The sequence below is a fragment of the Loxodonta africana genome, chromosome 6, assembly GCF_030014295.1.
Source record: "Loxodonta africana isolate mLoxAfr1 chromosome 6, mLoxAfr1.hap2, whole genome shotgun sequence".
In the NCBI taxonomy this organism is placed as follows: Eukaryota; Metazoa; Chordata; class Mammalia; order Proboscidea; family Elephantidae; genus Loxodonta; species Loxodonta africana.
Genome location: NC_087347.1, coordinates 76,681,009 through 76,708,114, shown reverse-complemented (window position 1 = coordinate 76,708,114; position 27,106 = coordinate 76,681,009). Strand labels below are relative to the sequence as shown.

General features: G+C 36.8%; 1 protein-coding gene across 5 annotated transcripts in view; it reads left to right on the top strand.

Annotated features, from left to right (window-relative positions):
* The window catches only part of UBR3 (ubiquitin protein ligase E3 component n-recognin 3), a 234,014-nt gene extending 207,125 nt beyond the window's left edge, over positions 1 to 26,889 (top strand). For 3 of the 5 annotated variants that reach the window (XM_064287015.1, XM_064287016.1, XM_064287014.1), the window contains exons 33-39: positions 9,043 to 9,167; positions 14,433 to 14,540; positions 14,673 to 14,798; positions 16,566 to 16,745; positions 25,332 to 25,541; positions 26,137 to 26,276; positions 26,576 to 26,889. In XM_064287015.1, coding sequence (XP_064143085.1) covers positions 9,043 to 9,167; positions 14,433 to 14,540; positions 14,673 to 14,798; positions 16,566 to 16,745; positions 25,332 to 25,541; positions 26,137 to 26,276; positions 26,576 to 26,693 — 1,007 coding nt within the window. In that variant the 3' untranslated portion in view covers positions 26,694 to 26,889. Of the gene's footprint in view, positions 1 to 3,689; positions 9,017 to 9,042; positions 9,168 to 14,146; positions 14,340 to 14,432; positions 14,543 to 14,672; positions 14,799 to 16,565; positions 16,746 to 25,331; positions 25,542 to 26,136; positions 26,277 to 26,575 lie in introns of those variants that run through there. The other 2 variants (XR_010322292.1, XM_064287017.1) reach the window with 2 other exon arrangements.
* The last annotated feature ends 217 nt before the right edge of the window (positions 26,890 to 27,106 follow it).

Here is a 27,106-nt window from a genome sequence, read left to right as displayed (position 1 = left end):
CCACTGAGATCGGGAACCAGACAAGGATGCCCTTTATCACCACTCTTATTCAACATTGTGCTGGAAGTCCTAGCCAGAGCAATTAGGCTAGACAAAGAAATAGAGTGCATCCAGATTGGCAAGGAAGAAGTCAAAGTATCTCTATTTGCAGAGGACATGATCTTATACACAGAAAACCCTAAGGAATCCTCCAGAAAACTACTGAAACTAATAGAAGAGTTCAGCAGAGTATCGGGATACAAGATAAACATAGAAAAATCAGTTGGATTCCTCTACACCAACAAAAAGAACATTGCAGAGGAAATCACCAAATCAACGCCATTTACAGTAGCCCCCAAGAAGATAAAATACTTAGGAATAAATCTTACCAGAGATTTGAAAGACTTATACAAAGAAAACTACAGCACACTTCCGTAAGAAACCAAAAGAGACTTACATAAGTGGAAGAACATACCTTGCCTATGGATAGGAAGACTTAACATTATAAATATGTCCATTCTGCCAAAAGCGATCTATACATTTAATGCAATTCCAATCCAAATCCCAACAATATTCTTTAATGAGATGGAGAAACAAATCACCAACTTCATATGGAAGGGAACGAGGCCCCGGATAAATGAGGCATTACGGAAAAAGAAGAACAAAGTGGGAGGCCTTACTCTACCTGATTTTAGAACCTATTATACCGCCACAGTAGTCAAAACAGCCTGGTACTGGTACAACAACAGATACATGGACCAATGGAACAGAATTGAGAATCCAGACGTAAATCCATCCACATATGAGCAGTTGATATTTGACAAAGGCCCCAAAACAGTTAAATGGGGAAAAGACAGTCTTTTTTAACAAATAGTGCTGGCATAACTGGATACCATCTGCAAAAAAATGAAACAAGACCCATACCTCACTCCATGCACAAAAACTAACTCAAAATGGATCAAAGACCTAAATATAAAATCTAAAACAATAAAGATCATGGAAGAAAAAATAGGGACAATGTTAGGAACCCTAATACATGGCATAAACAGTTTAAAAAACATTATGAAGAATGCGGAAGAAAAACTAGATAACTGGGAGCTCCTAAAAATCAAACACTTATGTTCATCCAAAGGCTTCACCAGAAGAGTAAAAAGACTACCTACAGACTGGGAAAAAGATTTTAGCTATGACATTTCCAATCAGCGCCTGAACTCTAAAATCTACATGGTACTGCAAAAACTCAACTGCAAAAAGACAAATAACCCAATTAAAAAATGGGCAAAAGACATGAATAGACACTTCACTAAAGAAGACATTCAGGTAGCTAACAGATACATGAGGAAATGCTCAGGATCATTAGCCATTAGAGAAATGCAGATCAAAACTACAATGAGATTTCATCTCACTCCAACAAGGCTGGCATTAATCCAAAAAACACAAAATAATCAATGTTGGAGAGGCTGTGGAGACACTGGAACACTTCTACACTGCTGGTGGGAATGTCAAATGGTACAACCACTTTGGCAATCGATTTGGCGCTTCCTTAAAAAGCTAGAAATAGAACTACCATACGATCTAGCAATCCCACTCCTTGGAATATATCCTAGAGAAATAAGAGCCTTTACATGAACAGATACATGCACACCCTTGTTTATTGCAGCACTGTTTACAATAGCAAAAAGATGGAAGCAACCAAGGCACCCATCAATGGATGAATGGATAAATAAATTGTGGTATATTCACACAATGGAATACTATGCATCGATAAAGAACAGTGATAAATCTGTGAAGCATTTCATAACATGGAGGAACCTGGAAGGCATTATGCTGAGTGAAATTAGTCAGTTGCAAAAGGACAAATATTATATAAGATCACTAATATAAGAACTTGAGAAACAGTTTATACTGAGAAGAAAACATTATTTTGTAGTTACAAGAGGGGGCAGGGAGGGAGGGTGGGAGAGGGGCATTCACTAATTAGATAGTAGATAAGAACTACTTTAGGTGAAGGGGAAGACAGCACACAATACAGGGGAGGTCAGCACAATTGCACTAAACCAAAAGCAAAGAAGTTTACTGGATAAGCTGAATGCTTCTAAGGCCAGCGTAGCAGCGGCAGGGGTCTGGGGACCATGGTTTCAGGGGACATCTACGTCAATTGGCGTAATTCTGCATCCCACTTTGAAGAGTGGCGTCTGGCGTTTTAAACGCTAGCAAGCAGCCATCTAAGATGCATCAATTGGTGTGAACGCACCTGGATCAAAGGAGAATGAAGAACACCAAGGACATAAGGCGATTATGAGCCCAAGAGACAGAAAGGGGCACATGAACCAGAAACTACATCATCCTGACACCAGAAGAACTAGATGGTGCCTGGCTACAATCGATGACTGCCCTGACAGGGAATACAACAGAAAACCACTGAGGGAGCAGGAAAACAGTGGGATGCAGACCCCAAATTCTCATAAGACGAGACTTAATGGTCTGAGTGAGACTAGAAGGACCCCAGTGGTCATGGCTCCCAGACCTTCTGTTGCCCCAGGACAGGAACCATTCCCGAAGCCAACTCTTCAGACGTGGATTGGACTGGACAATGGGTTGGAGAGGGATGCTGGTGAGGAGTGAGCTTCTTGGATCAGGTGGACACTTGAGACTATGTTGACATCTTCTGCCTGGAGGGGAGATGAGAGGGTGGCGGGGGTTAGAAGCAGGTGAAATGGACACAAAACAAGAGAGTGGAGGGAGAGAGTGGGCTGTCTCATTAGGGGGAGAGTAACTGGGAGTGTGTAGCAAGGTGTATATGGGTTTTTGTGTGAGAGCCTGCCTTGATTTGTAAACTTTCACTTAAAGCACAATAAAAATTCAAAAAAAAATGTTTGGTGGACAAACAACAAATGTTTAATTAGTAAACGTTTAATTAGTACTTAGCTTGTGAAAGCTATTGCCTGATTGAGTTCAGGAAACATTTAATGAATATCTACTAGATGCCAGGTTGCTGTACTTGTTTGTCAGTAGGTGCTGGAGATACAAAGATGAATAAAACATGGGACTTGCCCTTGAGAAAACAGCTAAGTATTTAACAGCTATTAACCTTAAAATTTTTTTTTTTTTTTTTTAACCTTACCTCCAAGGAGCCCTACTGGTGCAGTGATTACGAGCTTGCTGCTAACCGAAAGGCCAGTAGTTCAAATCCACTAGCTTTTCCATGGAAGAAAAGACCTGGTCATCTCTTCCCATAAGGATTTACAACCTAGGATGCCCTGTGGGGCAGTTCTCCTGTGTACTGTAGTGTCGTTCTGAGTGGGAATCAAATCTATGAAACAAAACAACCACCTTACTTTTATTTAGAATCCTTTTATAAAAACCTGATTTATATCTTAAAATTTCATAGTAATTCAAGGTTGAATTAGCTGTACTGTTTTTATAAAACTGCTGTTAAACTCATTTTTATAATATGTTGTTGTTTCTTTTAGAATTTAAGGCCAGAAAAAAAAAATGCCGTTATTCATTGAATTGTATTTTTTAGACTGTCACCCATTGAGAACTGGGTAAACACCTTTACCTTAACTGCTAGGAAGTTCAGAGCTTAATTATATATTAAAAAAAAAGTTACTTTAATTTTCCTCAGACATCTTTTTTTTGGGAGGTGGGGAGTTTTAGAGTAGAGGAGGTAGAGTTGTTAATATAAATTTTCCTTTTCCATCCCCTAGTGACTAAAGGGACTTTGTCTTATGAGAATTACCAGTTAGTGGTCTTCGTTGGATCTGTGTTTTTATTGTAAGCTGTGTTTATTTTTAGTAGTATGTATTTGTGTACCTATTTCATTACTGGTTGCTAATAGAAGAGGAAGGGAGGTGGAAGACAATATTAATGTTTATATTTTCTGGAATGTTAGATGACTGTCATGGTTTCATCTGAAAATAGGTGATTTAGATACCTACCTGGCCATCTCTTAAGTTTTTTAATTAGTACTGTTATCAGGTTAAAAGACCTTTTTATGTCAGTTGTCTCCTCAGAAACTCAAATATATTAAAGACAAATGTTTGTCTTTGATCTGTTTTCATGTCCTTCTATCTTATCTATCTTAATACCTATCATATCACTGGCCTCCAAAGAATAAGCTCGGAAGGAACTTTGATTCATCACTGTCTTTAGGTATTCATGGTTAGTTCTTCATATCCAAAGGGAAGAAAGTTTTATCACTTAGGATCAGATTTGGCTTTTATATAACAGAGAAGGACTCAGAGTAACACAGTAGCTTAAGTTGAGGTAGCAATCTGTTTTTCTTTCATGTAAAAAGAAGTCTGAATATAGGCAGGCCAGGTCTTTCTACTTAACAGTGCCAGCGTCCTTATGGTTGGGTCTCATCTTCATGTTCCACGGTGGCTGCTAGAGTTCCAGCCATCATAGTTTTATTTCAGGCAACAGAATAGAGAGGTGGGAGAGGAAGTACACCCTCTCTTATAAGAAGCCCTCTTGGAAGATCTACACAAAACTTACACTTTGGCTAAAATTCTTCCTTCTTTTTGAAACTCCAGGGTTTAAAACCTAAAATGATTTGTCTTTTTGGGAGGTTCAGTTACTCGGGTTTGGATCATGTTGTTGTCCTTTCCCACCCCTGTGACATTGAGGAGCTTCACGATTCTGCTTTTGACTATGCTCTGTAGGGATACAAACTCCTTAGGAATCTCCGGAGCATCCGGTATTGGTGATTATAGGCTATCCTCTGCTTCCAGGATCCCATAAGCAGGACCTTTGAAAGAAAAATGGTAGGGTGCTTTTCATTTTCCATTCACTTTAAGAAAGAAAATAATGGAGTTTCGCTTTCTTACAAATCAAATCTTAAACTTTTTTTTTTTAATTTTAGAGTATTTCAAACACATGTAACAGTAGAGAGCAGAGTTTAATAAACCCCCATGTACCCACCAATTATCAGCTCATTGCCAACGTTGTTGTATTTGTATACTCACCTACTCCCTCCTCCCTCCCACCCCAGCTTATTTTGAAGCAAATCCTATACATCGTATCATTTTATCCTTACAGTCTTCAATATGTGTCTCTAAAAGTAAGTATTCTTTTAGCAAACATCACCATAATACTATTAACACCTTTAAAAATGGATTTAACTCTAGCACAAATGTCACTGCATAGAGTGGGTACTCACTAACTATTCAATTATTGGTTTTTAGAAAAATTTTCACCGTGTATTTATGCCCTATTTACTGAAGAAAGTCTGGTTTACTCAGATTTTGCTGGTATCATTCCAGAGTCAAGCCCTTACCCCAGTTAATGTCCTACTTATTCCTTTTCTTGGATTTTATACTCAGGAAAAACATCAGGAATATAGACAAAGATTTATATATGATGTCCATTTAAAATATTGTTTTAATTTAATGAATTATGTTTCAAAAATTTTTAAATGATAAATTGTATATCAATAATAAAATGATGACTTCATCGTCTGAAATATGGTTACTTAGGTAGATGTGGCACCTGTTTAGTAGTTTAATCCCTTTGGCAGTTTTTTACTACCATATAATTTAAAATCTGTGCCATTGTTTGCAGTCTGGTCACTTCTAAGACATTTTAAGTAAGCATTGATCTTTCTTCTTTCACCCTCAGGTGGTTTGATAGTGGGTTTTTGGTTTTTTCTTAAAACACATTAACCAAGAGTAGATGTCCAATTCTTTTCCTCCTTTTTAAATTTTGATAATTATATTTTGAAGGGCTTTACTCTCTGTTGCAACCTTGGAGGATACAACCTATTTACTTTATATGCACCCCATATGAGTGATTCCTTGTTTTTTTCTAAAGTCCCTAAGACATTGATTTCACACATGGTAATCATTCAATAAAAGGAGCCCTAGTGGCCCAGTGGTTAAGCTCTCAGCTACTAATCGAAAGATTGACAATTTGAACCCACCCAGCAACTCTGTGGGAGAAAGCCGTGGTGGTCTGCTTCCATAATGATTATGGCCAAGAAAACCCTATGGAACAGTTTTGCTCTGTCACATACAGTTGCTATGAGTCAGAATCAACTCCATGTCACCCAGCAATAACAAAAGTCACAAGCTGTGACTTTTAAGATTGCTAGTTTAAATATTTAAAAAATGATAATCAAGGCAGATAAAGACCAACTGAAAACAGAAATTTGTACTCTGCTATACTACAGAAGTTAAAATATGCTTATAACCAAAACCAATCCCGTTGCCGACCAGTTGATTCTCACTCACAGTAACTTTATAAGACAGAGTAGAACTGCCCCATAGGGTTTTAAAGGAGCAATTGGTGAATTCAAACTGCTGACATTTTGCTTAGCAGCCATAGATAGCTCTTAACCACTGCGCCGCGAGGACTCCAAAAATTTGCTTATAGTAGCTATCATTTCTTTTAATGCAAGTTATCTTTTTAATAAAATATAATAAAAACTTAAAAAGTACGCAGTGAAAAGAAGCTGTATGTGAGTAGCAATATAAATGACCTCCTGGTTAAGATCTTTTTGTTTATGTTTGTTAGGCAAATTCTATAATCTTCATCTTTCTATTAAAACGTTTAATTACTTGATGGAACACTATCTTTTCTTCACCTTTGATGACAACATCCTTTCCCCTTTCTACTGCTGTCTCTTTTTCTACTTATTTTCCTTCACCTCTTCCTATAACACTCTCTGCATTGTCCTTGTCCTCTTCCATTTTAATTTTATCTCATTCCTTTACCATATAGCTTTAGCTGCACCTATTCTTTGATGATTCTCAAATCTTCAACTCCAGGATACAACGGCCTTGTGAGCTCCAGACCTGAATTTCTATACAGGCCTCAGTCTTAACATATATAAAATTGAGTTCATCTTCTTCCCATCTAAACCTGCTCTCTTCTTCAGTTTTCCATTTCAGTCAATGCTGTTACCATCTACCCTTTGTTCAATGAGAGAGTACTGTCATCTTCTACCTCCAAATATCTACCAAATCCTGTAATTTCTGTCATCTAAATATTTCTCTAATTTGACCCATCCTCATTGCTCTTCCTTAGTTTACACAGTGAATATTTTAAAACGCAAATCTAACATGATCACTCTCCTGTGTAAAATGCTTGGGGGTTTCTCATTGCCCAATGTAGGTGCTGTAAACTCAAGTACCTATAGATATCAAACAAACATCATAAATAATATTATTAATAACAGAAGATATTTAGTGAGTACCTGCCATTTTCAATCAGGTTTGAAGCATTAAAGCATGTAAACATTATTTCATTTAATCCTTTTAAGGTAGGTGGTGTTATTGTCCCTGTTTCCCAGAACTGGTGAGAGAGTGGCTTACTGTGCCTAAATTGTACAATGTGGTTTATGCTGAATACCTACTTTCCTTTTGTGAGTCTGGAATTTTGGTACATGCTAGTCAGAAGGTGCTTCCATGACCAGCCCCTAGTAAAAACCCTGGGCACTGAGTCTCTAACAAGTTTCCCTGGTAGACATTTCACAAATGTTATCACAACTCATCGTTGGGGGAATTAAGTGAATCGTGTGTGACTCCACTGGGAGAGGACTCTTAGAAGTTTCTTCTGGACTTCACCCCATGTCTTTTCCCTTGGCTGATTTTGCTTTGTATCCTTTTACTGTGTGATTATATGCTGAGTCTTGTGAGTCCTAAATAATCATCAAATCTGGGACTGGTCTTGGGAACCCCCACCACAACCACTTAGGCCAGGATTATAGGCCTTGTCAAGAAAGGATAGAAATCTGGTTCACAGTGGCAGAATTGACTTGAGAGATATTTAAAAAGTAGAATTGATGGGACTTGGCGATTATTGAATGTGGGGTGAAAGAGATAGGAAATTATTAACGATGCCTGCAAGTTTTTTACTTCAGCAAATGGTTAAATGATAGTATCCACTTACTTGGTAAAGTAGAGGATCAATGAAAGAGAGGAAGACAAGATGGATTGACACAGTGGCTGCAAGGATGGGTTTGAGCATAGCAGCCAGATTGTGAGGATGGCACAGGATAGGGCAGTGTTTCGTTCTGTTGTGCATAGGGTCATTATGAGTGGGAGCTGACTCACCAGCACCTAACAACAACAAAACAACACCCATTTACTGGGAAAGCAGCATAACATGATAGAAGGAATACTGGATCTGAAGTAAAATGATTTTCGTGGATTCAAGTTCAGCCCTGGGTGCTTATTAGCTTTGATACCTCAGACACATCCTTTTGAGTTTCAGTTGCCCAATTGAGACTGTTAAGAGAATTGAATGAGACATTTGAGGAAATTGTCTAAGTTTTTCAAAAAAAAAACCAAACCCATTACTGTCGAGTCTATTCTGAATCATAGCAACCCTATAGGACAGAGTAGAACCGCCCCATACGGTTTCCATGGAGCGCCTGGTGAATTTGAACTGCCGACCTTTTGGTTAGCAGCCATGGCTCCTAACCACTACGCCACCAGCGTTTCCACACTAAGTTATTAGGGATATATAAATGCTAATTGTAATTATTAAGGGGCCGTTTATTAAGCCCCTAATGTATGCCAGAGGTTAATAGGCATTTTACATATTGTTACTGCTGTTTTTGCATTGTTATAGTTTTCATTGAATTCTGAAACTCAGAGTGCTTAAAATATGAGATTATTTGTTTTTTGTTTGCTTTTAATTTATACAAATCTATCTTATATTCCTTGGAGGTAAATGGAGTGTTAATTTTAAACATTCAGACTCATTGTTATTGAGGACCTGATGCCCAGGAAGGGGATTTGCCAAGGTTACACAGCTATTTCAAGATTCAGTGGCATTAACACTCTGATCTTCTAAGACAGAGCACATTTTCCACTATGTCAAATGCTCTTCATTTACATATATACTGTGGATGAATAGAGGAACTTTACTTTCATAGTTTCAGATCTTTTGGGTAGTAAATATAATAATACTTTATAATTTCATTTTATTAAGTAACTACTTCAATGTTGAACAAAAACCAATTACATGTATAAAGAAAGACATGTATTATGGCATTACCTCAAATACAAAATGTCTAGATTCTCCAGAAATAACAATGCTCTCTTTCTCTTGCAGATCACTTTACCTGCATTGTGAAGGTGCTTTTTACACTACTCTACACACAGGCACTTGCAGCACTTTCAGTTAAATGTAATGAGGAAGACAGGTCAGCCTGGAAACATGTGGGAGCGCTCAAAAAGGTTACTTTCTTGTCTGAATTTGTCATGTAATAGTTTAGTGAATTCAGTTAAGTTGGGGATAGGAGAAATGAGATTAAGTGTTTAAAAGACAAAATGAGTTATTTGATGGTATTTTAATTGAAAATGGAGCATTTTTAGGCTTAAAAAGTTAAAATACTTACCTTGCACAGTTAGGCCTTCTGCATCTGTCTCAAAGCCTTGCACTTATCCTTTGTATTTGGGCAGCTCTTTGCTGCAAACCTTAAACTTAGAGAAGTTCTACAAATTGTGCCTACACAATGAGCAGGTAATAAAATGTCTGCAGACTTGTTTTTTCTTAGCTGTCACCTTTTCCTCTCCTTGTCCCTATTCCCAGTCACGATCCAAAGATGCCTTTCGACTCACCACTTCTAAATTTATAAATCTTTGTCTTTTCTTAATTATGCCTCTTTAAATACTTTTCCCGGTGTTTGGGTATATAAGTTCTTAGCAAATTCACAAGAGTTCTCTTTAAATTGAAATTAGGTAAACAATTTAGAAAAATTGCACAAAGTTCAGGTAAATGAAAGTATTTTCAAACGGCTTGAAAACAAATTGGATACTATAGAACCTAAGAACTGGGCTGAGCAGTTTGGCCTTAGAGATAGGTAAAAATAAGAAAATTACTTCAGTGTTTGTTTTAGGAAGGTGGCAAAGTAGTTAAGAGCTTAGCTGCTAACCAAAAGGTCAGCAGTTCAGATCCACCAACTGCTCCTTACATACCCTATAGGACAGTTCTACTCTGCCCTATAGGACTGCTATGAGTCAGAATCGACTCAGTGGCAACAGGTTTGATTGGTTTGGTTTAGTAGGAAAATTTAATAGGTATGGTGTAATTGAGCCTTTTGATTGGCTCACAGAGTCTTAAAGAGTTTTTAAACCTCATTGAAAAGTTTTTGTTAAAATCTCATCTATGTATAAAAGTAGCAAGAACCAATTGTAAATACATGAAATATGTTCAATATAACTTTAACACCAGTTCACTACCTAATCACAATAATGTGTACAAAAATTTAATATAGTATCACAAAGTTCGTTATATCTTAATTAGGGATATTGATAAGTTGGCCATTGAACCCAGGTACTAGGCCAAGTACCTACTACTAAAGACATAACTTTTTTGGTCAAGACATAAAAAATCTCTGGACCTCAGCTTTCTCAAAGGTAAATGAGAGATTTGAACCTCATGATTTATAAGGGACCCTGTAAAATTCTGTTATCCTAAATTCTTATGATTTTCTGTCTTTTCCTTGAGTGACTTTCATTCCTTTTTCCTAGTTGATTCTTGGGTAATTTTGCCTTCTGCAATTATATCTCTTTTTTCCATATACTCTAATCTGATACTTAGACTATTAGTATTCAAATCGAATGTATTAGATTTCTATGCTATGTCGTTGTTTAAATGTTTCCTTAGTAAGTTGTCTAATCCTGAAAAATTACATATTTAAAACATTCGCTGATATAAATTGGGATTAAATTTCTTCGTTTAACTATTTGCTAAAATGAGACCTCACATGACAGAAAATTAGACAATTGTAAATCTGTGATGGAAGGAACATGAAGTAATTTGGGTAACTGTTTTATCAGTGTTCCCTCTCAATTTGATGTTAGCTATTTAAAAAAATATTTAATAAAACAGTTAATATGAGGCAGATTCTTGTCAGAATTTAAATTTAAAATAAGCTTATAGCCATATGAATTAATGAAACAAAAGAAAAAATGATACTCTATAGTTTGCTGTTAACTTTTTCTACAGTTAGAATCTAAATTTTTAAACATTTAGATTCATTGCAGATTGTAAATATAGCAACAATTATATTTATGAATGATGAAAAAATCACTGTGACTTGTATAACTAGGTTTCTCTATTAGTCATTTCTTTAATATTTAATTTTTCTTCCTTTTTTCTCCTTCCTTTACTCCCTTCTACCCTTCCTTCCTTCCTTTTTTTAACGGAGTTTCACTCGTTCTTTCCATCTCTCTAATTCCTTATCCCCGAGTCTGGTAATTCTAATGAAAACAGATTTTTCTCTTAATATTTCTCCTTTTTTTAAAAATTTTACAGAACAAACTAATTTCTCATCAAAGTTAGTGCACACATTTTTCTATGACACTGGTTAACGACCACACAACGTGTCAACACTCTACCTTCTCAACCCTGGGTTTCCTGTTACCATCTTTCCTGTTCCCTCCTGCTTTCCAGTCCCTGCCATAGGGCTGGTGTGCCCCTTTAGTTCAACCTTTGGCTGAACAGTGAGCCTCTGGTGTGACCTCATTACTGAGCAGAAAGGATGTCCGGGGACCATATTCTCCAGTCTCTGTCAGGCCAGCAAGTCTGGTCTTTCTTTTTGAGTTAGAATTTTGTTCTACATTTTTCTCCAACTCTGTCCAGGACCCTCTATTGTGATCCCTGTTAGAGCAGTCAGTGGTGGTAGCCAGGCACCATCTGGTTGTACTGGACTCAGTCTGCTAGAGGCCGTGGTAGATGTGGTCCGTTAGTCCTTTGGACTGATCTTTCCCTTGTATCTTTAGTTTTCTTCATTCTCATTTGCTCCCAAAGGGATGAGACTGGTGGAGTATCCTAGATGGCCACTCACAGGCCCAAAATAGATTTTTGTCAGGTATAATTTGGCCTGCAGCAATAAAAATAGAGGTACTATATATTTTTTGAAGGAGTATTAGAGTTAATTTGGTAATGAGGTTTGGTTCTGCTGGGAAATCACCATTTTACTTAGTATAAATTGTGCTCTTTCTGGTCAATGAAATTTCTGCTAAAAGAGTCTTTATACCAGGGCTTCTTGATCTAGGGTCTCTGGATAGGTTTGTTTTATTTGTTTGCTGAGGAGTGGGACTGTAGTATCCAGCATATACCTAAAGGGTCTGTCACCCACCAAAATTTAAGAAGCACTGTAATTCATGACAAAACATTCTACCTGATTCAGACTCTCTTGGCATCTCTCAACTCTTGACCCTTTTCTTTATTTAACCCACATACGTTTACCACCTGATTAATAAGTAGCAAAATCTTTTTGTTCAAATTTTCTATATTTTGAGCTCAAGTGATCTCTGCCTATTTAAGAACAATTTTGATTAAATCCATTTTTAAAATACAGTATGCTGCTGTTTTGATATTCAGTGGGGTATTGATCTTTGCTAACCTGTAGGTCATCACATTTGTCAAATGATCATCTTGTTGGTTAATTGGACCAAGTTGGGGGGGGGGTCACATGATATAAGGATAACAATTGTAAAGTTGGGCTGTTTTTATAGTTTAGAATCAGGACATGATAACTCTACGTGGCTGAATGAATATGGCAGAAAACAGGGAAGTAATTTAAAGATAATCCAAAGAATTGATTTATAAAAGGGGCACATCCAGACAAGTTCTAAAGTCATAAACTCCAACATTACTGAAATAAATTCATCAATTAACCAGCAGGTATTTAGCACTCAGATTTTTGCTAAGTAAAAAGAGATGTGGAAAATACATAGTTCCTGACATTTTAGAATTCACAATCTAGTTGAAGAGAGTGCAGTAACATGTGTGAAACAGTGAGGAACCATAGAAAGACCGAGTATCATTTAAGTAGCAAACTCTCTGTGATCCAAACTATACATGTCTTAAAAGTTGAGGTAAAGTTATATTCCAAGATGGTTACTTTATTGAATTGTTATGTTTTACTATTTAAAAGTATAGTTAATGAGTAGAATAAACAACATTATAGCAAAGTTAGGACTTTATCCCAGTTTACACTTTACTAATTTTTTTATAGCTTGCAGCTGCCTCTAATTTCTCTGTGGTTATATAGAGAGATGCATTTCTTTATATGTAAAGATTCTATTCAAATACATTTGAATTTATAGTTATTGTTTTTCTTCCCTATAACAGTATAGTATATAGTCATGAAATTTAATAAGTTTTAGACTGTTAATGTAATTATCTTCATGTTCTATAATAAATATCCTACTTTATTTTTACATTAACTACTAAAATAATTTGAGGGAAATTGTAAAGGAAAAAAAACCTGGAGCCCAGAATTTCTTCTATTCCTTGCGTATATAATTTATACCACTGCCAACACTGTATATATGCTTTTATTTGGCTCTTTTCACATTATATTATAAATGCTTTTCATATATCTCACATTATCATATTCATTGCGTATAAAATGCTCTGTTGGATTGGTATACCATAATTTAGGTAACTGCCTGACAATTTATTTGTCGTTTCTAATTTTTTGCTATATTAGTGCTGCAGTGAATCTCTTGTGCATATAGCTATTTTTTTTTCCCCACTTTAATTATTTCCTTAGGACGAATTCCCAGGAGTGGGAATTACTGGGTCAAAAGGTATGATTTACATATGCTTATTTACATACACATTGTCTTGGTTATCTAATGCTGCTATAACAGAAATACCACAAGTAGATGGCTTCAACAAAGAGAAATTTATTCTCTCACAGTCTAGTAGGCTACAAGTCCAAATTCAGGGAGTCATCTCCCAGGGAAGGCTTTCTCTATTGCCTCAGGAGGAAGGTCCTTGTCATCAATCTGCCCCTGGTCAAGTAGCTCCTCAGGTGCAGGGAGCCTGGGTCCAAAGGACGCGATCTGCTCCCAGTGCTGCTTTCTTGGTGGTACAGAGTCTCTCTCTGCTTGCTTCTCTCTTTTATATCTCAAAAGAGATTGTCTTAAACCACAATCTAATCTTGTAGATCTCATCAACATAACTGCCACTAATTCATCTCATTAATATCATAGTGATAGGATTTACAACCCATAGGAAGATCACATCAGATGACAAAATGGTAGACAATCATACAATACTGGGAATCATGACGTAGCCATAAATCTGTGGATCATTATGAGTAGGCAAGAAGATGACAGGTTAGGAAGCAGAAGGAAAGTAAATGAAACTATGCTTATAGGATATGATCTTGATGTTATCTGCCATTTGTTTCCAGAGAACTCGATGTGGGAATCAAGACATTTTTGGGGAACACGATTCAGTCCATGACACCCACTATATACTTTCATATGCTGCTTTTTAAAGAAGTGTTAGAATAACTTTAACTACCTACCCAATTTCATTGTGAATCCAGAGATATACTTTTATGCACATTTGAAGAATTGAAGTTCACATGCTAGAAAAATAATGTAATTACAGTTATACTTTATAAAGTATTCTTTCAATGTAAAATGTTTCTAATTTTGAATGACTGATGTAACAAATATTTTAATTTTTTCCAGAATACATGTGATGCTCAAAAGTCTTATGAAGTGTTATTGAGCTTTGTAATAAGTGAACTATCCAAAGGAAAGTTATATCATGAAGAAGGAAATCAGGAGTGTGGAATGGTATGCTTTCTCCAAGCCGGATGTAGTGGTTATTCAGTGAAAAAAAAGGATTCTGTTGACATTACAAATATAGATTTTTAAGCCACATCTATTATAGAATGAATTGTTCAAATTTTCCTTTTTTAACTTTAGGTTAGCCCTGTTACTTGGTCTCCTGAATCCATGGAACAATATTTACAGGACTTCTGCTTACCTTTTCTCAGAATCACCAGTCTTCTTCAGCATCACCTTTTTGGAGAAGATTTACCTAGCTGCCAGGTATAATTTAGGGTAGAGATAATAAACTAATTTTGGGGAATATTTTTTATGGGTACATAGTATAATCCCTCTATCTATATCAGACTGTCATATAAGCATATGTTAGCCTTGCTCAAAGGAATAAATATTTAGAATATTTACTATTATTATTTTTCTGTTTGTTAGCATCCACTCATTTTTATTATAATATTACTAATATTGGCTATTTGGGCAGTTTGGGATTAGATTGGTGATAATATGCCCAATATTATCATAGTATTCAATCTTTGATTTTTTTAATCACTAATCATTATCTGTGTTTAATACCTTTTTAGTTATTTTGGCCAGAAAGCCAGTTGTTTGAAAATGATGACATATGTGTAATTTTATAAGAGCAAAATGTTTGATTTGTAACCAACTTCAAAGAATGAATTATTACTGATTTAATCTGTTGCATAAATCTGCAGATCATTGTGAGTAGGCAAGAAGATGTCAGGGTAGGAAGCAGAAACTGTGCTTAAAGGATATGATCTTGATGTTATCTGCCATTTGTTTCCAGAGAACTCGATGTGGGAATCAAGACGTCGTATTTATGGTCTTTGAAGGCTAAAGTATATTAAAATTAAGCAGTTTGTTATTCTTTCTTAAGTAATTCACCATTACATTAAATAGTTTGGATTTTTTGGTTTTTATCAAGTGCTTCAAGATAAACTCTGCACATTTGTCTCAAAAAATTCTATTCAGAGTTATAAGATGTTGAACAAATTAAACACACTCATCAATTAAATATGTTCTTTCATACTTTATTTTTGAATTTTAACAAAAAAAAAAAAAAGCATGTTTCCTTCTAGCATAATATGAGCATCTTCTAGCATGGAGAAGATTAAACAAAATCAACTCTTCCTTCATCAACTGCTCTGTGCTTTCTTCACATTTAGAGGATATAGGCTGTAGTTCTTTGTGTTTTTTAAGTAATATATAAATGCAACAATAGAGGTGTTTACAAGGTGTGGAAGGATTCATTTTATCTGAGTGGAACTGGTGGTCTGAAATCTCATTAGTGGGGGCCAGGGAAGGCTTCCCTGGGGAGTTGTATTTTGAAGGATGATAGGAACTGATCCAGTAGAAAAGGAAAGTGGATACACGAGCCTCCTAAATGGCCTTTTGGTTAAATAAAGAGGAGTTAGGAAGATATTGTGGTGTTTATAACACCACCAAACTCTTTTAAAAATCAACTTTCAGGATATAAAACCTAGATACTGATGTCTCTGGATCTTTTATTACTGGGTCGAACTTCAGACTACTTGACTTTTAGATCTCTCAAGTTTTTTTAAACTGACTTTGATTCTCATTCACTCAGGGCCCAAGCAGATTATTTAGCATTGACGCTTATCAAGTCCATGTTTTTACTACTGTTTTTCTTTATCCGCACTGACAACCCATGCCTTTCTAACCAAAAGTAGCTTTCTGCTTGTTCCAAATTAGCATTTGCTTTCATAGAGTAGCTAGGTTTTGTGGATTGTATTTGTCAGATATGTGACAACCATAAAAAAAAAAAAATTAAACGTTTAAAAGGAACAGATGGTATGGCACTCAGAAGTTAAATTTCAAAGAGAAATATTTGGGGGATGTTTCTTTGTATATAATAGGTAGGAAATTTTTCCTCTCTTCATTGTCCCTCCTACTTCTCTCCCTTTTCTTCGGTTACTTAGTTAAGAAAGTTTTCTTATTTTCCTAAAGTATCTATAATGGGAAGTGTTCTTTAGAGTTTTCTGCTTATTCTAAAAGGAAGAAGAAGAATTTTCAGTTCTTGCCAGCTGCCTGGGACTTCTGCCAACATTTTACCAAACAGAACATCCCTTCATCAGTGCCTCCTGTCTGAATTGGCCAGTTCCAGCATTTGATATTATATCTCAGTGGTGTTTTGAGATAAATGCATTTACTGAAAGACATGCAGAACAAGGAAAGGTATGTACAAAGAGGAGTAATCACTTGCCATAGTTGTGATATGCTAATAATAAAGAGAATGATGAAGAATTTTTAATTTGGGGATTATCTGTTCTTGAAAGCATTTATTAAACTGATTAAATTGAAAGACAGTTTGCTTATATAAATCTCATTTATGACCGTAAAAGAGAAAATATTTCAGTTAACAAAGGTATGGTATTAGTTTATTACTTTTAGTTTGTTTCAAGTCAGCAGGTTTTTACTGAATACCTGAAATAATCATGGCACTGGACTTGGAGGATACAAAGAAATTTTAAGGTAGACAAGTAACTTGTAACCTTATTGGAAAGAGAACCATTTCATGTAAAAATCACAGGCTTGGGCTAGAGGATTTAAAAGGTCATGTCTTTAACGTTAAAATGTGCTGGGCCCCTGCTGCCAGCTCAGCTGATAAAAGGGTTTGTGTTGAAGTTGAGTGAGTTGGGGACATACAGTGGAGGCAGCTGTGATGGCTATAAATGCCATAGTTTTGTGCTCACACTTTTTCCTGTAGATAGAACTACAGTTTTTGAGAGATGGAGTAATATGATGAAAGTAGTGTTTTAGGGAATTAACTGTTGCTATTTTGGTTGGTAAATTAAAGTGAGGAGAGAGGGAAGTCAGAGATTATTTAGATGGTAAAGTCAGAGATTATTTAGATGGACTATTGTTCTCATAGTAGAAATTAGAAAGTAACCAGTGCAAGAGACTTTTGAGGACAATATATAGATCTTGGTGACCAGATATAGATTACTGAATATCTTGAGCTCGAATCGTTGGAAGAACAGTGCCTCATATAAATAGTTTTGATAGGAACATGCTCCCATTTAAACATCATTAATGATGCTCCATTGCCTGTGGAGGAAGATGCGGACTCCTTGCATAGTTCTCAAGGACCTTCACCATCCCGCTTGCCTTTCCATCCTCATCCTATACCACTCCTCTGCTACCACCTTGCTAAAGCCACAGAAGAGTGGTAACTTAAGTGTGTGACTTATTTTCAAACACCTGTGCTAATGCTTACTGCTTTTATTTTATCTAAAGCAAACTCCCTACCTTCCTTCCTACTTTTAAATTAATTACCCTTCAAGGCTTCACTAAGATAAATGTCACCTCTCCCAGGAAGCTTTGTCTGATAATCCATGTTCCTTTCCAGTCCTTTCCTCTCCCTCTGTTGTACTGCATGCCAGTACTTTAGCCACTCTATTATAACATTTGCCATATTTATCATATTTGTTTAATGTGTCTGAATGGGGGCTCGACGACAGAAATTATCTTTAAATGTCTACTTCCTAGAAAATGCCTGATACAGACTGCTGTTGGATGCCGTAGAGTCAATTCCGACTCACAGCAACCTCATGTGACAGAGTAGTACAGTGCCATAGGTTTTTCTTGGCTATAGTCTGTACAGAAGCAGATCACTAGTTCTTTCTCCCGCAGAGATGCTGGGCAGGGTCGAGCCACCAACCTTTTGGTTAGCAGCCAACCACTTAACTGTTGTGCCACAATGGCTTACTGATACAGACTAAGTAAAAGTTACCTAATAAATATTTGTGGAACAGTTAAGTGGTGGGATGGTGTCATTGGCAGAAATAGAACTGATGGACGGAGAGCTAAGTTTCAGGGAAAATGAGAATTTTAATTTTGAACCTCAAAGGGACAATAAAAACATTAGTATTTCAGATAGAGGTGTCAGACTTGACTTAATTTTTATAATGTTGGAGTAAATCATAAAGGCAAGGTAAGCATAAATAATCAATGTCTCTGCTTTGATTCATTTTTCTTTTTTTTTGCTGAAATTCTTAAAATATATATCTTTTATTTATAGAAAAGAATATTCAATAATTGAATCTTATATATATATAAATTTTTTTCCTGCCAGTACTATCTTTAGTCACAGGTATTAGCTGGGAGACTACTTTACAATAACCCATAAAAACCAACCCAGTGCCGTCGAGTCGATTCAGAGACTCATAGCGACCCTATAGGACAGAGTGGGACTGCCCACAATACGATGTTATATTTCAATGTTTGAAAGCCCCTGAGGAATATCTTGGAGTGGAGCTGAGTGTAATTGTAGAACCAGGGCAGGGAGAAAAAGTGATGAGCACATTCAAAATGTTTTGTTTTCATGTGAGCCATGAACTAAGCAATAGATAAAAGTTACCTCATTTGATAGCGTAAGAACAAGCCTACATTTTACTTAAATGATTATTGGTATAGATATTGATGGAAAATAAGAATTTATCATTTAAAATGTTTTTATCTCTTCATAAAAATGAGTGGTAATTATTTGTTTTAGAATCAGAGTGGTAGGCGTGTATTTATTTTTGCTTGCACAGAATTTTTACCAGTTATTCAGTCATACCTCCATCCCTGCTCCCATCTCTGCTCCACTCTACTCCATCCATAACCCTGAGTCTAACCCTAGGTCACCCAGATTCTCTTCCAGACATTTTAAACTTGGATGGAGAGACCGACCAGGATAAATAGTGATTAGAGCTGAACAACAGCAGTGCCCTTGAAATATAGCCCATAAATTACTGCTTCTAAATTTTTGTATTAGTTAAAGTTCTTTGTTGCAAACAACAAAATCCAATTTTGATTTAAGTTAAGGAAAACAAAACAAAAGAAAACCACAACAGAAATAAACAGGACTCATTGGAAGAATGCTAGGTAGCTTGCAGAATTGAGAGCTGAACTTGGGAAAAAGAGAGACCACACAGATCTCTGGTTTGTTTTCTCTAAAGTGCTGCCACTGGATGACACAGGCTCAAACACTTTCTTTCCCTCCACATGTCTGCTCAAGATTCAGATTCCTAAGAGGGGGCATCTGATTGACTGGCCTACTTTGTATCATGGCAGACTCCTGTGGTGGGGCAGGGTCTTGTGATAGGGCAGCCCCGTCAGAATAGTACGGAACAGGAAAAGGGCTTATTTTCCAAAAGATCTTTTAATGCTATTAATAAAAGAAGACTAGATTAAAAACAACAACATTGTGGCACACTGCATTTGCCTCTTACCTGCCCAAACACATACAATCCTTCATGTCATCCATAGAGTTCCACGTCTGTTCAAAATAGTGTAGCCATCCCATTTACAACCATAGGTGCACCTACCACTCTCTTAAATGCACAACCCAAAGTCACATCCCAAAGTTATGCCATTGAGCCTCCCTGATCCAAAGCTCTGGGAGGTGTCCATTCCTCCTTTAGATTTGTTGCACTCTTATCCTGCTGGTCTGAAAAAATGTAATTAGCACTAACTCACTGTGCATTCAGTAATAAGACAAAGATACAGAGAATGAACAGTGTTGCAAAAACATATTACACAGCAAAAAGAAAATTTAAAATTAACCAGAAAGCTACAGTTAATATATAATTAAATATATATATTTTACCAGTTGCCATGGATTCAGCTCTGACTCATAGCAACTCCACCTGTGTCAGAGTAGAACTGTGCCCCATACAGTTTTCAATTACTGGGTTTTTGCACGTAGGTTGCCAGGCCTTTCTTCCAAGGTGCATCTGTGTGGACTAGAACCTCCAGCCTTTTGGTTAGCCACCGAATGCATTAATGGTTTGCACCACTCAAGAACTCACATATATATATATATATATATATATGTACACATCTCTATATATGTACAGATGATTCTCATTGTTTGCATTCTTGCTCAAATTTATTCGTAACCCCCAAATCAATACTCATGGTGCTTTTGCAGTCATTCATAGACATGTGCAGAGCAGTGGAAATTTTGAGTCACTTGATGCACATTCTCAGCTGAGGTTTAAACTTTCCTTGTTTCAACACTAAACAAGTGGTTTTTTTTTGCTGTCTGGTTAGTTAGTACCACAGTTTTTGCATTTTTTTGTACTTTTTTGTTAGTGATTTTGCTGACAAAAATGGCCTCCAAGTATAGTGCTGAAGAGCTGCTTAGTGTTCCTAAGCTCAAGAAGGCTGTGATGTGTCTTACGGAGAAAATGTGTAAAGATAAGTTTTTAGGCATAAGTTATAATGCTTGTTGGCCGTCAATTCAAAGTTAGTGAATCAACATGTGGTACATCCATAAAAAGGAAGGAGAAATTTGGCAATCTGTACGTAAGGCTACTCTAGAGAGTACTAAAGTAACATCTGTAGTGCATGATGAAGCTGTTGAAAAGATAGAAAAGTGGCTAAATTTTTGCATTTGTGAGATTGACAACTGATTAAAAAAAAAAAAAAAAAACACAGTGGACAGCATGGTTGTGAGGCTGAAAGCCAAAGATATTTATGGTCAAGTTACCCAGGGTCAGGAAGATGCAAAACCCTTCCTGGCTAATGTTTTATTATAAGGAAATACAGCATATAATTAATTATTTATGAGAAATATATGTTAAATGAGATGTCTTTAAACAGAAACACACATAAAACAAGGTTATGTACTGATCAGTCGACAGAAGTATAACCAGAAGCTCACAGGAACCTAACCCTGTACTTCGCCTAGGAAATGGCTCGTTAGTCACTAATTCAGTGTTCACGGTAATCTTACAGAACATAACTGCCATGAATAACAAGAATTGACTTTATATGACTTTCTTCTTTCACCACCTATTTCACATTCTTCTTTGACCAGTACTGCAAAGACTGGTTGGATTTGTTTGACAAAGGATGTGACCCAGGCTTTATTCTGAGAAGTCTGAGCTTCTGGTGATTGATCCTATCTTGCTTTTATAAGACTGCAATAATTTTGTATTAAATTTTACCATCCAAGCTTGGGACATGGGGTGGGGGGAGTCTAAGTTTCAAGTGTGCTGCTGCCAATCCCCATTGTGTAGCAGTATTTCTATCCCTCTCTATGGGATCAGTCACTCCAGCCAGTGTGTTAAGTCATCTCCCTTTGTTCTCCTACTGGTGCAAAGAACCTAGAAGGGTTAGATGGCATTTAGTTTCCAGTTCAGTGAAATAGTTATATCCCTGGGCAGAGGCACACCATCCTTGGGTACCAAAACTACAGCAGGGTCCAGAATAGCAGGGAAGCAGAAATTTAAGGCTGAATTTCTAGGTGTAATGATGAGAGGGACTATAACCACTTTCCACCCCCATAGGTTCCCAGACCTGTGTGTTCCAGTTGTGAAAGACAGATCACTGTTTAGAGTATATATCTCATTCTGTAGTAGCACATGCTTCATTCTGTAGGTGTTTTCTCTAGCTGGCACCGTCTAAAAATTCATCAGTCCAGTGGTTCATCATTTAAAAAACTAGTAATTGTTTTAGATGATTTCATATATGTTAAGACCAGTGAATTCCGTAGACATCCACCTATTGCCTTCCTTCTCTCTTTATGAAGGAAGTTCTTTGATTAGAAACAGGGTGGTGTGGGCTACCAGGCTGTCAATCTACAGTATGTGTCAAGTCCAGTGAGGACAAATTGCTATCCGTTCCACTGATGGAAGGGTTCCAGTGTAATCAACCCCTTATAGAATTTGCTGTTTGGGGGGCTCAGGGTCAGGCACTGAGTGCTGACAAATAGTGTATTGTGGGCACCTCTGTTTTCTTTGAGATGAACCCTGGTGGAGCAGTGGTTAAAGTACTAGGCTGATAACCGAAAGGTTGGCAGTTCGATCTCACCATCTGCTTCACGGGGGAAAGATGTGGCGGTCTGCTTCCAGAAAGATTTACAACCTTAGAAACCCTATGAGGAAGTTCTACTCTGTCCTGTAGGGTCACTATGAGTCAGAAAGGACTTGATGGCAATCTGTTTGGTTTTATTTGTCTTTAGGAGTCCTGACACTACAGTGATTAAGCACCCAGCTGCTAACTAAAAGGTTGGTGGTTCAAGCCCACCCAATGGCTCTGCAGAAGAAAGACCTGGCAATCTGTCCCCATAAAGATTACACCTAGAAAACCATATGGGCAGTTCTGCTGTGTCACATGGGGTCACTATGAGTTGGAATCAACTCAGTGGCCCCTAACAACAAATACTGTCTTTATCCTTTTGTTACCATGCCACTTTAACCATGAACTCATTAAATAGCATAAAGCTAATTACTTAGTTACTCCACTGATTTAGATGGATTAAGGCTGTAGGTAATGTGAGATGATCACTATATGAATTGCCTATCATTTATACAGTTTCTTAAGATAATAGACTCATGCTAAATTTTGTCTATTTGTATGAATGGAGTCCACCATCTAAAAAAACTTGGGTTCTATTACCAGTATTTTTATACAACTGTAAATAATGGATAAAGTATACCCTGCAGAGAAATTTAACTAATTTGGCATTTTTTCTCATATTTAGAGCTGGAAATTTTTTAAAAGAGCTGTAGCCCCAGCACTTATGGATACATCTTATATTAACAGCTGTAACACATTCTAAATGGTAGTAAACTTTACCTAACTTCAGGAGGAGAGAGAGGCGGAGGTCAGACCTACTTCTACTGTCCAACCTTTTTACCAATTCTGAAACCAGCTGTCCCTCCCACGGCGCTCTCTACTTCTCTTCTGGGTTCTATAATCCATTGCAGTGGCCACACGGAACTCACAGACCAACCTACAGTTAAGTGGTTTATTAAGGAAGTCAGGGTACAGCTTGGAATCATGATCAACAGGCAATAGCTCAGGATCAGAATCAGGATTAGGAAGCACGCAGGCAAAGTCTGAAAGGTTCCCCCAAAGTGGAGAGCATGTCCTTCCTTCTTCAGTGCAGGACAACTTTCTCAGCTCCTCTCAGCTGTGTAAGCAAGCAGGTCCTTCTCTCTGCTGTGCACACCTCTTCTTAACCCCCTTAGGACAGGCCTTCTCTGGGCCCCCTGAGGTCAGGCCTCTTCTCAGCTCCCTCAGGACAGGCTTCTCTGCTTTCAGCTTCACTGCTGTCAGCTTCTCTGCTGCTAACTCACCCAGCTTATAGCCAGTACAGCAGCTTTGTTCAGCTCTCTTAGCTACATTCTTAGCAGCAGGCTTTTGCTGTCTCTACTGACTCTGGTGCAGGGCCCTTTCTGGCCCTGTCACTGCTGGCTCTGCTGCAGGGCCCCTTTCAGGCTTCTTGCTGTCTTCAGTGTTACAGCCCTAGACCTGAATTAAAGTAGTTTTATGATCTTCCTTGCCTCCTGTCTCTCTGCCGCTTCTCTTCTCTTGCCTTTTGTCCTTTATGCTTCTTTCTTCTTTCTGTCTGCAAACCTCTGTAGGGTTGGCTGCATATATAAGCAAACTCCCGGTCAATTTCAAGGCATGGCCCTCCCACCGGGGCCACGAACTGACCAATCCTCTCTCAGTAGGCCACAGTCACTGCATTTGCATGGTAGGCTATAGTCAACTTCATTTACATAAGCGTATTATAGTTCCTGCAAGGTGGGTAACATAGACCAATCACAGGGCAGGCTACAGCCAGGGCCAGGCAAAAAGTATCAAACCATCAAGTTGTTTACAGCTTACCCGGGAAATGTCGATCAACCTGGACAAACATAACAAACCCTCTGGGATAGAAAACTAGGGCAAAGGTAACTCCTCAGGGCGTAGGGGGAAAATCTCTCAAGCTGTTCTTCCAAAGTACCAAGGCAAAAAGCCACATAAAGGAACCCATCTCACCACAGGAGACTCAAAATTACAAAATATTAAAATAGAAATAATAAATTAGAACTATGACCTTCTCTAAAGAAAAAACAATGATTTTTTATTGTACTTTAGATGAAGGTTTACAGAGCAAATTCGTTTCCATTAAACAATACACACATTACTTTGTGACATTGGTTGCCAATCCCACGATGTGTCAACACTCTCCCCTTCTTGATCTTGGGTTCCCCATTACCAGCTTTCCTGTCCCCTCTTGCCTTCTTATCATTGCCCCGGACCGGTGTGCCCATTTAGTCTCGTTTTGTTTTATGAGCCTGTCCCATCTTTGGCTGAAGGGTGTACCTCGGGAGTGACTTCATTACTGAACTAAAAGAGTGTCTGGGGGCCATACTCTTGGGGTTTCTCCAGTCTCTGTCAGACTAGTAAGTCTGATCTTTTTTTTTTTTTTGAGAGTTAGAATTTTGTTCTACATTTTTCTCCAGCTCTGTCCGGGACCCTCTGTTGTAATCATCAGGGGTTGTTTTAGAGTTGAACAGGTTTTCTGGGCCTGTCTAATCTTTGGCTGAAGGGTGAACCTCAGAAAGCCAATGAGTTTTTTATTGTTTATCTGCGAAATGTCAAAACTTGGGTTTTTAAATGTATAATTGCTTAAATTTTTTACAGTAAGCATATTTAAGAACAAATACACCTAAATATGTTTTCCATGCATGCCTAATGATATTTAATATTATTCTCTTAAAGTAATAACAAGTTTTAATGCGTTAGGGTACTTACCCTCAAAAGTTAAATCATATTGTAATTGGAAATTACATTAAAATGGAGAATGGTAATTGTCAAAATACTACTTTAGTCATTTATGAAATAGAAGATGAGAAGTGTTAATAAAGAAAATAAGTCACATTCTTAGAGAAAGATTTTCCTTATCTTTAAAAAAAACTCCTTAATAAAAATGAGTGCTTTGTTTTAGTGACTTAAATATATAGAACTAATGAATATTTTGGGGTAATGTTTTAGGCCTTGCTTATCCAAGAGTCAAGATGGAAATTACCACACCTTCTACAGTTGCCTGAGAATTACAACACCATTTTTCAGTACTACCACAGAAAAACCTGCAGTGTCTGTACCAAGGTTCCCAAAGATCCTGCTGTTTGCCTTGTCTGTGGTACTTTTGTATGCCTAAAAGGACTTTGCTGCAAGCAACAAAGTTACTGTGAATGTGTATTGGTAAGCAATAGTAGATGATACAAAGTTTATGAAAATTAAATCTCTTTTCACATGGAAATGTGATATGTATGATCAAGCCAGTGCGTCACATTTAACTACTCTGAATTAAACATACATTAAATATAGGGATGTTTTTGTTTTTATTCTTTTTAATCTAGTACCCAGTGCCTCTAGTAGAAGAGTTAAAAAAAAAAAAGTCAGAGGCTTTACTTAAATGAGTAAAACCTTTCTTAAGTACAGTTCCAGTTCCTTTCCTTACTTTGACTGTCCTTTAATGCTAGGTATACCTTACAATGTATACATTTAACAGCAGTCATATATGGCATTGGAAATGCTAGCCCTTGACTTAGGTTGCCTGTTAATTGCTTTCCTGAATAATTGTTATCCAAATTCCTCTTAATGTATTAATAATTATTATTAATGTATTAATAATGAAGTATTAAAATTGAGATTATAAGCTTAATAATAGGTGAAATCTTGTTAAAATTTCAAAAATATATGTATTCTTTAGAAGGTATGTAATTAAGACCTTTTTGATTTTGTTATAAAGCCCATTTGGTTATGAAGTTCACTGATATCTTTTTAATTTTTTTAGCATTCTCAGAACTGTGGTGCTGGGACAGGAATTTTCCTTTTGATCAATGCATCGGTGATTATAATCATTCGAGGCCACCGCTTTTGCCTGTGGGGTTCTGTATATTTGGATGCTCATGGAGAGGAAGACCGGGACCTTAGGTCAGATGCTCATAGATATATCTGGGTGTTTTATTGAAATTTGGTCAGTAAAGAACAATGTGCCATTTCTGGCTTTGAATTATTATTTTCTTTTATATTGAGAAGTCTGACAATCATTAATTTAGAGCTATTTTTAACTTTTGAAATATTTTTCCCTTCAACATGCTAAGGAAATATAAAACAAACCAAGTTGCTATGTGAATTTTTGCCATAACAAATCTATTAAAAAAGAAATGCATGTTAACCCTCCATAGTATTGTGTAATTTTTAACACCTTTTTTTTTTCCTTTTTATTCTAGGCGAGGCAAGCCTCTCTATATTTGTAAGGAAAGATACAAAGTTCTTGAACAACAGTGGATTTCTCATACCTTTGATCACATCAATAAAAGATGGGGTCCACATTATAATGGGCTGTGACTTACCACCTCAGCATTGCATCCTATCACCGTTTTCATTAAGAATTTACTTTTATCAGCAATAAGCTTTAACTTAATTTGGGGAATTAATGCTTTTGCTGGGGGCAGAAAAGAAAACATACATTTTGAAGCTTTCCCAAAATTAGGTGCTTGGTAACCACATTAATGGTATTAAAAAAAAAAAAGTATCTGGAAAATATAACAACTAACAAGTTAAATCATTCTTTAGTGGTTATTTTTTTTAGTCCACAATTAATAAGAAGCACAATTCATTCACAAAATCATTTGGAAATGATTCTCCCGACAATGCATATCAATTATTCATTGATACTTAGAGTGAGTGTGATTTATTTGACCTTTTACTGCTTCTTTATATCTGTGTGTTTAATTTGCATCTGCTAAATATATTGCATC